This window comes from Macaca mulatta, chromosome 9, assembly GCF_049350105.2.
Source record: "Macaca mulatta isolate MMU2019108-1 chromosome 9, T2T-MMU8v2.0, whole genome shotgun sequence".
NCBI lineage: Eukaryota > Metazoa > Chordata > Mammalia > Primates > Cercopithecidae > Macaca > Macaca mulatta.
This window is the reverse complement of record NC_133414.1, coordinates 60,736,989-60,750,697: the sequence shown is the minus strand read 5'-3', so window position 1 is coordinate 60,750,697 and position 13,709 is coordinate 60,736,989. Positions and strand designations below refer to the sequence as shown.

At 37.1% G+C, this 13,709-nt stretch overlaps 1 protein-coding gene across 15 annotated transcripts in view; it reads left to right on the top strand.

The window, feature by feature from the left end:
- The window catches only part of MAPK8 (mitogen-activated protein kinase 8), a 135,173-nt gene that overhangs the window by 105,134 nt on the left and 16,330 nt on the right, over positions 1–13,709 (top strand). For all 15 annotated transcript variants that reach the window (XM_015146981.3, XM_028826352.2, XM_015146980.3 and 12 more), the window contains 3 exons: positions 999–1,057; positions 1,149–1,287; positions 11,203–11,368. In XM_015146981.3, coding sequence (XP_015002467.1) covers positions 999–1,057; positions 1,149–1,287; positions 11,203–11,368 — 364 coding nt within the window. The remainder of the gene's footprint in view (positions 1–998; positions 1,058–1,148; positions 1,288–11,202; positions 11,369–13,709) is intronic.

The following is a 13,709-nucleotide window of genomic DNA, read 5'->3' as shown; positions in this document are numbered from 1 at the left end:
TGTCCTCACTTGCCTTTCTTCAGTGTGTGCTCAAGGAGAGGGAGAGAAAAATTGCTCTTTCTCTTCCCTTGTTTTAGGCCACTAATTCCATTATGAGGGCCCCACTCTCATGACCTAATCTAACCCTTAGTACCTTCCAAAGGCCCCATTTCCAAATACTATCACATTGGAGGCTAGACATATGAATTGTGTGGAGTGTGTGGGGGGCGGCAATCAATCTCTAACACTAGTGTTAGAAGGAATTATAGCATGAACAGTCTAGATGTTAAAGTCTTCAACCTGTTTATAGCACAGGGAATGGAAAAAAGAGATTGAAGGTCAGATTGACAGTAGAATGGACAGCATTCTATGAGTATTTATTATGGTGCGTATACTGAAAAAGGAGTCAAAAATCACCCTAAGCCTTCTTTTGTAAAAGAGAGGGCACACTGGAAAAGTAAGGGGTTTGGGTAGGAATGAAAATGAATTCAGTGTTATCTTATTTGTGAGATGTCCATGCAAAAAGTGAAAAGAAATAGATTAAACATAGTAGTGGGAAAGAAGGGATATGCTTATGGATGATCCAGTGAAATAGACTGGGAATGAAGAAAACTGGGCAAGTGCAGTATTATGAAGAACCAAAGGAGGAAAGGGCTGAGATTATATAGAGATACTGAATTGGAAAAGAGCTGGTAGAAGGGATTTAAGACTTGCTGTTAAATTATGTAGAGGTTTGAAATTATGTAGAGGTTTGTATAATGTAAGTGCTTGATAATTGACGGTTCATAAATGGAATTACAGATAAATGGGTTACAGATCCTCTGTGCCTCCACCTATCCATCCCCTACTCCAACTCCTGCCCATAAAGTTGCAATATATAAAATAAAAGCAATTACTTGAGCTTAGAATGTAAAGAAAGATTTTAAACTGATGGTAGTTTTTTTAACCCACGAATTTGTAGTTCTCCAATTAAAATATTAGAAAGTAGTTTCTAATTTTTCTCTCAACTTTTATTATAGATAATTGGCCTTTTGAATGTTTTCACACCACAGAAATCCCTAGAAGAATTTCAAGATGTGTAAGTGTAATAATTAAAATTTTGTTAATACATTTTTCTTAGATTGCTGCTAGACACTTTAGCTGTTGTTCTCTTTTTTTCACTCATAAAGTTACATAGTCATGGAGCTCATGGATGCAAATCTTTGCCAAGTGATTCAGATGGAACTAGATCATGAAAGAATGTCCTACCTTCTCTATCAGATGCTGTGTGGAATCAAGCACCTTCACTCTGCTGGAATTATTCATCGGGTTAGTAGAAAAAACTATCATCGTACTCTTTGTTTTCTAACTGAGGTGAAATTCATGTAACAAAATTAACCACTCTAAAGTGTCATTTTTAGTACATTGACAGTGCTGTACAACTACCATCCATATTAAATTCTAAAATATTTTCATTACCACCCAAAAAATCCCCATGTTTCTTAAGCAAAAAATCCCCATGTTTCTTACTTTGCCCTGGCATGATACCAGTCTGCTTTCTGTGCCTATAGATTTGCATTTATGTTTCCATTTATATGAAATATCATGTGATGTTTTCAAGATTTCTCCATGTTGTACCATGTGTCAATAGTTCATTCCTTTTTATGACTGAATAATATTCTATATACCATATTTGGTTTATCCATTCATCCGTTGATGGACATTTGGGTTATTTCTACTTTTCAGCTATTATAGATAGTGCTATGAAAATTCTCTCACAAATATTTGTTTGAATATCTGTTTTCAGTCCTTTGGGATATACCTGTGACTGGAAGTACTGGGTCATATGGTAATTCTGTAGTTAACTTTCTGAGGAACCATCAAACTGCACAGTAACTGCACTATTTTACATTCCCACTAGCAGTGTATGCGGGTTCCAGTTTCCTCACATCCTTGTCAGTACTTGTTATCTGACTTTTTTAATTCTAGCCATCCTAATGGGTATGAAGTGGTGTTTCTTCTGATTTTACTTTGCATCTCCCTAGCGAATAATAATGTTGAGCATTTTTCATGTGCTTGTGACCATTTGTGTATCTTCTTTGGAGAAATGTGTATTCAAGCCCTTTGCTCATTTTTAAATTGTGTTGTTTGTCTTTTTGTTGTTGTTGTAGCATTTCTTTATGTATTTCATATATGAAATCTTTATCAGGTATATAATTTGTAAATATTTTCTCCCATTCTGTAGGGTGTCTGTTCGCTTTGCTGATGATTTCCTTTAATGCACAAAAGCTACAGTTTTGATGAAATACAATGGTTTCTTTCATCACTTGTGCTTTTGATATCATGTATAAGAATCCATTGTCAAAACCGTGGCCATGAAGATTTAGTCTAATGTTCTCTTCTAGGAGTTTTATAGTTTAAGCTCTCACATGTAGGTCTTTGATCTATTTTTAGTTAATTTTTTGTCTGGTGTGAGGTAAGGTTCCAACTTCATTCTTTTGTATGTAGCAATTTAGTTGTGCCAGCACTATTTGTTAGAGACTATTCTTTCGCCATTGAATGGTCTTGGCACCCCTGTCAAAAAACAGATGATCATAGATACATGGTTTCATTTCTGGACTCTCAGTTCTGTTTCACATATTTCCTATGTGCCTGACCATATATTATACTAGTACCACACTATTTTGATCACTTTTAGCTTTGTAGTAACTTGAAATGGAGAAGTATGAATTCTCCAGCTTTATTCTTTTTCAATTTTGTTTTGGCTTTTCAGAGCCCTTTGTGATGCCATATGAATTTGAGTATTGTTCTATTTCTGCAGAAAGGGCAATTAGAACTCTAATTAGGATTTCATTGCATCTGTAGATTGCTTAGGTAGTTTTGCCGTCGTCAGGATATTTAGTCTTCCAATTCACTAACATAGGATGTCTTACCATTTCCTTCCTTCCTTTCTTTTTTCTTTTCTTTCTTTTCTCTCCTTCCCTCCCTCCCCCCGCTTCCCCTTCCTTCCTTTCTCCACCCTCTCCTCTCTTCCCCTCCCCTCCCCTCCCATTTGTCTTGTCTTGTCTTCTTGATTCTCGGCTCACTGCAACCTCTACCTCCCAGGTTCAAGCAATTCTCCTGCTGCAGCCTCTCAAGTAACTGGGATTACAGGGGCCCACCTCCACACCTGGCTAATGTTTTGTATTTTTAGTAGAGACAGTTTCACCGTGTTGGTCAGGCTGGTCTCGAACTCCTGACCTCAAGGGATCTACCCACCTTGACCTCCCAAAGTGCTGGGATTACAGGTGTGAGCCACTCCACCCGGCCTCTTTTAGCACTTCAGATGTATCATCCGTTGCTGTTTGTTTTAGATGGTTTCCAATGATAAATCAGCTGTTAAGCTCGTTGAGGATCTTTTATAAGTGACAAATGCACCTCTCTTGCTGCTCTCAGGATGCTTTTTGTCTTTGACTTTTAACAGTTTGATTGTAATGTGTCTTAGTGCAGATCTCTTTATGTTCATCCATCTTAGAATTCATTCAGTAGCTTGGATATGTAGATTCATGTCTTTTGATCAGGATGGAAGGAAGCTAAAAAGAAAAAATAGATTCATATCTTTCATCAAATTTAGCAAATTTTCAGTCATTATTTTTTCAAATATTTTTTCTGCTCCTTTTTCTCTTTCTTCTCCTTTTGGAACACCCATCATGCAAAGTTGGTATGCTTGATGGTATGCCATATCTTGTTTTCTCCTCCACTTTAATGTTTTGTTCCAGGCAGCATCGGGCTATTTACTTGCCTTAACGATGTTTTCAAGGATTGCCTCTGTCTAGCCTAGGACTAGGGTCCCACACTGAAAATGTGGCTGCTTTCTTCAAAATCCTTGCCTAGTTAGTGAGGCAGGTAGAGCCAAAGACTAGTTAAAATGCTGGAAATATTTCCCGATGTTTTTTCCCCACCGTTTTATTGTAGTAAATACATATAAAATGTGCCATTTTAACCATTAGATGCACAGTTCTGTGATATTAAATACATTCATAATGTGCAATCATCACCACCATCCATCTCCAGAATTCTTTTCATCTTGTGAAGCTGAAACTCTACACCCACTAGACAACAATTCCCTGTTCCCCTCTCCCTGCGACCCCCAACAGCCATCATTCTATTTTCTGTCTGTATGATTTTGGCTACTATAAATACCTCATATAAGCAGAATCATGCAGTATTTGCCTCCTTGCAGCTGGCTTATTTCACTTAGCATAATGTGCTCAAGATTTATCCATGTTGCAGCATATGTGAGAATTTTATTTGTTTTTAAGGCTGAATAATATTCCATTTATGTATATACCATACTTGCTTATCCATTCATCAGTGGCACTTGGGTTGGTTCTGCATTTAGCTGTTGTGAATAATGCTGCTATGAACAGAGTTGTCCAAATATCTCTTTGAGACCGTGCTTTCAGTTCATTTGAGCTATAGGCAGAAGTGGAATTGCTGGATCACATGGGTATTCTTTTTAACATTTTGAGAAACTGCCACACTGTTTTCCATGGCAGCTCTACCATTTTACATTCCCACGAGTAGTACAGAAGGGTTTCAGTTATTCCTCATTCTTACCAACACTTTATTTTTTTCATAGTAACAGTCCTAATGGGTGTGAGGTGGTCTCCTGTTTTTAAGTTGCCTTTTTCTTGGTTCTGAGTTCACTTGATTGCCATAAACCTTTGAATAATTTCCAGAATTCTGAAAAAATGTATTCTGACACTTTGATGTTTTATAGTGCTCTGTGGAGCTGTTTTGGCTGACATCACTGCCTCTCATCAAATTCTTAGGATCACTGTATTTCACTGATTTATATGGAGCAGTGTAAAGTTTGTTTTTGCTCTGAAGTGAAGCAGTATACAAAATAAGCTACTATTATTACCAGTCATTCCAAATTGGAAATAGAATATTACCAAGTTACCAAGATTGAGTATTTGCCAGAATTGTTTTATATATATATATATTCAGAAATATTTTGTATTTTTGTTTTCTGGGATTTTTAACTGCTTTTCTTGTGATATAATTTACATGCCATACAATTTATTCATTTAATGTGTACAACTCAGTGTTTATTATATTTGAAGATTGTGTGCTCATTACTTAACTTTAGAAAATTCCATTGCCCTAAAAGAAACTCCAAATCCACTCGTCTTTATTTCCTATTCTTCTGTGTTCCTTTCACCTCTAGCCCTAAGCAAACATTAATCTACTTTCTGTCTTTGTATATTTGTCTATTCTGGACATTTCATATACATAGAATTATATGTGATATTTTATGCTTGGCTTATTTTACCTAGCATAATCTTTTCAAGATTCATTCATGTATTTATTGTGTGTCAGTTCTTCATGTTATTTTATTGACAGATATTTCACTGAATAGATTGTTTATCCATTTATCACTTGATTATAATTTGGGTTGTTACCACTGACTATTATGGGTAATGCTGACGTGAACATTTATGTAAAATTTTTTTGTGTTGGTATGTTTTATATTTTAGTTTAATCTAGCTTATTCTTTGAAAAGTATTGAGAGAGGAATTTTTTTTTTTTTTCCTAAGAGACAGAATCTTACTCTGTCACTCAGGCTAGAATGCAGTGGTATAATCATAGCTCACTGCAGCCTTGAACTCCTGGGTTCAGTAGGTTGAAAGGAATTTTTTTTTTAATTTTTTTTTTTTGAGACAGGGTCTCTCTCTGTCACCCAGGCATGAATGCAGTAGCATGAACATAGCCCACTGCAGCCTTTACCTCCTGGGCTCAGTGATCATCTCACTTCAGCCTCCCAAGTAGCTAAGACTACAGGCATGTACCACCATGCCTGGCAAATTTTTATTTTTTATGTTTTTGTAGAGATGGGGTCTTGCCATGTTGCCTAGGCTGGTCTTGTATTCCTGGCTTCAAGCAACCCACCTGCCTCGACCTCCCAAAGTGCTGGGATCACAGGCATGAGCCATCATGCCCAGCCTGGAATTTTAAAAAATTATTTAATTCAGTGGAATTACATCTTCCTTCTGAGTAATCTGCGTTATTACATCTTCCTTCTGAGTCATCTGTGTCAAATAACCTCACTCATGTAATAAAATAAATACAGAGATAGTTTTCATAGTATAAGACAGTTGCGTCTTTGAGCTGTTGAGGCTTTTAAGTGAACAATCCTGTTACAGGCTTATCCTTAATTATCATTCTAAGTGAATTCCTTGTATATTACGTATACAGCTGCTCTAATCATTTGTCTAGTGCAGTATTTAAATAACATAATAAAAATCTCTTTAAATGGAAGAGTATTTTATCTTCCTGAGCCCCTACTCATACACTATGTGAAGTAGAGCAGACGAGTGAAACTTCTAGGTTTGGTTTGTTTGTTTCCTGAGTCCTTAGACCGGAGCAGTAATCCAACATTGTGGAAGTTCATTTGATTTTAGTAAGGCACACCCCTCCAAATAGAAGGGTTCCAGATTAACAAGGATGGCAGGTGGCTGGACCAGAAAAACAGACTAAATGGTAGAAGATATAAAACAATGGAAACAACAAGAACCATAAAAAAACAAACACAAAATTACAAAAGAACAATATTTATGGTAGTATGTTAATGGGATTAGTTCCTTAGTTTAAAAAGTCAGATTTTGGCAGCACGCAAAGGCTCAACAACAACTGCATGTTTCCATAACACAGACATTTGTAGCTAACTTCAAAAGGCTGAAGGCAGAGAGGTTGGTAGACATATACCAGGAAAATGCAAACATCAAAACAAGGGTAACTCTATTTAATGAGATAAAGTTGAATATGGTAGGTTCAGAAAGGAAGCGTTCCTCTCTGGGAATAGTCTCACATTTTAAAGGTGAAAGATACTATCCAATTAGGATATACAATTATACATGAAGTAGAGTTGCTATACAAAAAGCTTAAAAGTGTAGAAAATAAAAGAATGGCACAAGCACAGCAGTATTGGGATAGTCTAACTCCCTTAGTATCAGTACATAAAGTGGTGAAAATAAAGTGCATCTGTAGAAGATTTCTTAATGTGATAAAGTGGAGCTAATGAGACCTACTGTGGTCTGTTACCTATTGTGAAGAATCTCCCTTTATCTTAGCTTGGGCTCTTTGGGAAATCTAGAGTGGAGATACGCATTGAAGTTTTTTTGCAGCTGGTCTTGAGGCCACGATTGGTACTCATCTCTGCTCTACTACTTATTCTAGATTCACCTCCACCCTTGGCTAGTACTTCTGCTAGTCTGAGGTTACTTACTTGGTAAAATAACCTGGCCTTTCATCCCTTGGGTAGAGGTTCAGGGCAAGTCAGGATTACTACTCTGAGACCCAAGCTGATGAGGTCCCACCATCTAGATAGTTGCGGGTCACTTTGTTGGAAAGAGAAAGCCAAGTGATGTGCATGGCTCTTCTTTGCTTGGAAGTGACACACGTCACTTCTGCTTAGAGTACGTTGACAGAGCTAGCCGTAGGACTTGCCTAATTTGTAAGGAAACCGGGAAATGTAGGGAGAGCAGACTTCAGAATAGTGGTGAGCCCCAGCCTCTGCCACAGTCTGTCCTTCTGGCTGGCAAACATTCCTTTGCTCCCTTTATTCCACGCCCTCCTCAAGGGAAATAACCCAAAGTTCTATTCTTATCAAATCCAGACATTGCTCGTCTTGGTCCAGAAACATAGTAACTGGAATGACCAAATTATATGGCCACCCCTATAACCACTGCTCCCCTGCTAAATACTGTAGATAGAGTGGTCAGACAGGGCCAGTGTTATCACAGTGAGCAATCCCATTTAGAAAACTGAAAAAAGCAGTCATTGGTTAGTTGTAATTAAATTCTTCTGTACAGACATTGTGAATGTCCCTTGCCCTGGGTGAGGGGAATATTCCTCCTCAGCCCTGACTGTTCTCTGTGGTTCTCAAGTACCTGGCTCTACCCTGTGGAAGAGTCATCTTTTTTGCTATCCTCATGAATATATCTAAAGTGAGTATTGAAGAATGTATTTCCCTTGAGGGCTGCTCACGTTTCTCAGCCTGCTTCTTATCTATAAAAGATTGGGGCCCAAGGGTCATTTTAAGGCCACCCTTCTAGCCTTGCCACTATTGACATTTTGGACCAAACAGTTCTTTCTTTTGATGGTGGAATGTTTAGTAGCATTCCTGGGCTCTACCCACTAGATGCCAGTAGCACTACCCAGTTGTGACAATCAAAAATGTTTCTGACATTGCCAAATATTATTTTGGGGGAAAATTACTGTGAGTTGAAAACTCCTGTTTGAAATATAGAAGGATCATAGACCTTTGGCGTTAGGTCTGACAGTTAGCTAACTCTTTCAGAAATTTAAGAGATTTCTTATCTTTCTGATTGTAGTTCTTTTCAAAGCATCTTTTTTAACTCATGGGTCCTGTATTCTTGGACTTAATTGAGGCTGTCTTCAGTCTTCCTGTAAGCGTTCAAGCTTCTGTTGGCAGACTGAGGCAATTTTATCAATTGAAGGATTTTACAGGACTTTTTCCCTGAAAGGGTTTCAGAATTATTATGTGAAAATGATGCATAGAAACCAATCCAAGATATCAGTGGCTTAAAGCAATATTTATTGTTTACTTGGGTCTGCAGAGTTGGCTGTGTGACACTGCTCCAAACCATGGGTCAAGTTCAGGCTTGTCCCATATTCAGGTTTCGGCATCTAGACTGAAGCATCCACCAGAGACATCCTTTTCTCATGGTGAAAGGTAGAAGAGCAAGAGCTATGCTGAATCAAACACATTCCCCCATATTTCATTGCCCAAATTAAGACAAGTGACTGAACCTGTCAGCAGGGTGAGGACGCAGTCTGGGGTGGGCAGGAATATTTGCAGAACAATCTACCATACCTTCTTTCAGGGGTCTGGTAGCATTTAGCTTTTTCAAAAGGGCAAGACCCTGAAATTCTAGGCTCTGTTCCCTTTTATTTCTGCTTTAAAATATGGCTACTACTTTTAAATGCAGCCAGTAGCTACCAACACAAACTACTGAAGTTTTGCTGTCCAGTCTCTTCTAGAGCAGGGTTCAACAAACTTTTTCTGTGAAAGCCTTGTAGTAAATATTTTAGGCTTTGTGGATAATAGTCTGTGTCACAGCTACAAGACTCTGCCATCGTGATACAAAAGCAGCATAGGTGATATGTACTTGAATGAGCATGACTGTGCTTCAGCATCAACACTTTCTTTACAAAGCATACAGGCCTTAATTTGCCAGCCCCTGTGCTAGAGCTTTCAGGTTCATTGTACAAGTGGCTGGGTGCAGGTGACAGCTTCATGAAGTGTTTTACTACTACATAACCTAGATCACCTTTCCAACCTTTGATGTGAGTTTCCCTGCTGCTCAATTGCTAAGCTGGGATCTTATGTTTTTATAATAGTTAACACCCCACTTCTGACACCAGTTTCAGTGTTAGAATAGACTCAGCTGTACCGAAGTAACAGATAAACCCTTAATTCTCAGTGACTTAGCACGACTCAGGCTTATTTCCTTTGCTGAATGTGTGGTGTTTGTGGACTGTACATTTACATAAATGATCAGCAACCCAGGCTGCTAGAGAATCCCCTGGAACATTCCTAATCACCAAAGCAGGTCAGGAGACCACAGGAAGTTGTGCACTGGCCCTTCTCTTCTTCCACTCACATCCCATGAATTAGAGCTACCCATGTGCCCTTGCCTAACTGAGGAAGCTAGAAAAATTGGGGGAAGAAGACAGAATGTTGGGTTAGTTCCACTGCCTACATAAATTCTAAGTTACTATTCTTAGATATAGTTAGCATAATTAACAACTGTAAGGTACATAATGATATGTATGGATGAATTTCAGTTAATAGTCTTTAAGGCTTTTTTGGACAATTTTTGTGCTTAACAAAAATACCTGTTTTTAAAAATTGTTACTTTGCTTTTAATTTTTTCACAATAAAGTACTTAAAATTGGAATGTTATTTCTAAATTGGAATCTGCTAGTATAAAGAGCCAGTAGCCTTCAACCATCACACTAAACATTAAAGTAGTATCAAATAAATATTTAATATTTATTACAAAGCTTGTAATATTTGTTCTTGAACATGCAGTGTTTCTTTGCTGAGGTACTGTATTTTAGAAGTATTAGCAGCATTATACTTACAGAATACCAATAATGAAAAAGTTTTTCTTCTGTTTCATTAAGACTTTTGAATTGTTGGTATATTTAATTTAATAAAACCACTAGATTACATATCTTCTAAACCCATCCATGATTGCCTGTCGAAATACGTTAAAGACAACATGCTTTTCTGTATGTTAACATTACAAAAGTAATAGTTGTCTTTCAAGCAGGCTGTTTTCCTTTTTTGTATTAATCAGTGATATTTAATATGTATACTGCATGTCAGTACAGGTAATACAGTGCATTTGTGTTGTGGATTTATGCTTTCTTACTTGTTTGGTCCTTTGGCTTGTAATAGTATTCATCAAGGCTAACAGGCATAGTATATTGAACATGAAGCCATGAGTGTTTATGCTGCTACCTGACTTTTGATGGGCACAGCACAGAATATGTTAAAGTAGGGGCCAGGTGAAAAATTCTGAATTATTCAGTAGTATCTGTAGCAAGTAATTTTATAGATTAGTGGCACCAAGACAATGGTGTCCTACTTCTACAAACAGACAAAAATTTTATAGCAAATTTGTGGGACTCCAGGTGGGAAATCAGGGATGGAAAAATGGATAATGACTATTCTGGTCCTTTGGAACTGGGTATCTGCCAATCTAAAAGATCAAATAACATTTGCTATTGAATGACAGGATGGCTCATTGTTGACTTATAACATCTGTATAAAACTTATTGTGACTTTAAAATGAGATTTTAAAAATATTGGTAATGTGTTATGCAAATGAATATAAGTGCTAACTTATCACTCTTTTACTATAGTAGTTTTTTATGTGAGCTTTCCAATGTCTTTTCAAATCCCTTTTACTCTATTTAACCGAAAATGTCTAGCTAATCATAATTTCTAGCAATTAAAACATTACTAACTTCTCCAATAACTGTATGTATTCATAAATTTTAAATCCCACAGGTTTGCCTTGTAATGATGAATCAGTGCAGTAATATTACAGTGAGAAAAATGAACAGTTAACATGAATGTTTTGCAAGGGATAGTATAACTTTATTGTGACTGTAGGATTTTCATATATATCATGGCAGTCATTTTTTAATTTTTATTTTCTGAAGGACTTAAAGCCCAGTAATATAGTAGTAAAATCTGACTGCACTTTGAAGATTCTTGACTTCGGTCTGGCCAGGACTGCAGGAACAAGTTTTATGATGACGCCTTACGTAGTGACTCGCTACTACAGAGCACCCGAGGTCATCCTTGGCATGGGCTACAAGGAAAACGGTCAGCACACACATTTATTTGAAATATTTTTCTGATTTAGCTTTTTTCTTTATTCATTAGAATTTTTATGTAAATACTTAAGCTGAAGAACATTGAATTAAGTATGTACCATTGTTTGAAATGTGTATCAAAAGTTTGCAGGTAACTATAAATTTTGTCATAAATGTTTGAAAAAACTTGGGGCCCTTATTTGTTCAAATACAGATACATACCATCAGTACTACCATTGGATAAAGAATTTGTTGCCATGGCCCTGAGACAGAATTTATGCTCTTTGCTTGCCTATAACTTGAAAGTGAACATTTCTAACATGGTCTCAGGGATGTATAGAGTGTACTGACAGTTTATTATTAGTGTACATCAGTGATATTTGCCCATATTTCCAACCCCATGAAACTAAAGATCATAGCGGTAGCACTCATCATAAACTTTAAGAGGTACATTAAGGCCTCTGCAAAGCTGCTGGATAATTAAGGTGACCTCTTGAAGGAAGCAATAAAGTTTCATTAAAACCTTATGTCCAGCCTTAAGGAAATGACTTTTAGTATTTTGTGTGGGTATATCCGATTGTATCAATTGACCTAAGAATCAGTGTTGAACAAAATTATCTGGCATGTAGATCATGAATTTAAACATTTTTTATGGATATACCTACTTATATTTAATTTAGGAAGAAATTTTGCATCTTAGAAATTTAGGAGATGAATAAATCTGCTAATAACCATGGGATTTTATGGAAATAAACCATCATTTTAAAAAATGTGGTGACTTCATCCAAAATACTACCAAGAATAAAACCTAGACATTTTTTCTGGCAAGGAATCTGGAGTAGCAGTTCATTTTGAATCAGGAAATTGTAATAAGTCAACTTTTAAGATTTTTTAAAATAAAATATACGATTAAGCTGAGCTTGATTTTCTGAACTGATTAAAAACAAATACTTTAAATATTTGCTATTAATTTTTTATACTTAATAAATATGCTGTTCTTTTTACTTACTCTCTACCTGAAATTTGAAGGGTTTTTTTTTTTTTTTTTTGAGAATTGATAACTTCAAGTGACCCACCAGCACAAAGATTGCTTTTGCATCTGCTGTGATTGTCATAGATATGGTCATAGATATGGTGTTATGTGTCAGTGTCCTATAAATATGATCTTAGGATAGCTCCCTGCCAGAAATTAGCACTAAGAAAAACTGTCATATGAAGAATTGAGGCTGGGTATGGTCGCTTACACCTGTAATCCTAGCACTTTGGGAGGCCGAGTCTTGTGGATCACTCGAGGCCAGGAGTTCGAGACCAGCTTGGGCAACATGGCAAAACCCTGTCTCTACTGAAAGTACAGAAATTACTCAGGTGTGGTGGTGTGCACCTGTAGTCCCAGCTATTCCAGAGGTGAGGCATGAGAATCACTTGAACCCGGGAGGTGGAGGTTACAGTAAGCTGAGATTGCACCACTGTATTCCAGTGCCTGGGCAACAAAGTGAGACTGTCTCAAAAAAATAAAAAATAAAAAAAGAACTGACATGTGGTTCCTCTCTTAGTTAAAAATTATGTAGATCACTTTCTTGCCTTCCCACTCCCACCCTAGGAAATGGAGTCAAATGTAATGCTTAATGACTATAACTACATTAGCCAGCAAGGTTAAACATAAGTACTTCCTCCTTTTAATAATACCTCACACTCATTTTATTTATTATTATTATTATTATTATTATTTTTTTTTTGAGATGGAGTCTCGCTCTATCGCCCAGGCTAGAGTGCAGTCGTGCCATCTTGGTTCACTGCAGCCTCCACTCCCGGCTTCAAGCCATTCTCCTGCCTCAGCCTACTGAGTAGCTGGGATTACAGGCACGTGCCACCATGCCTGGCTAATTTTTGTATTTTTAGTAGAGACAGGGTCTCATTAGGTTTGCCAGGCTGGTCTCGAACTCCTGACCTTAGGTGATCCACCTGCCTCGGCCTCCCAAAGTGCTGGGATTACAGGAGCTTGAGCCACCACGCCCAGCCTCCCACCCATTTTAACAACTTTGCTTTATGTGCCTTTTATTGCAGTCTACTCAGAGCATTTTGGAAAGCAGTGTAATCAATATATTTTTAACTGCTTAATAGACTAAGCAGTTAGCTTAAAACTAGAGTTGTGCATGAATCAGACTTACGTTCCTAGTCTTCACTGGCCCAGATAATATCTTCTCTCATGCAGCTTTCAAAATACTTTTGTTTAAAAATAGGCTTTTCTGGAAGTTACCAACATAAGTTGTATGCTGGATATTTAAAGTTTAACATTCTCTTTAAAATCTGTAGAGAAGATTTATTCTAATAGATTTTTGTCAAAAAGGAAA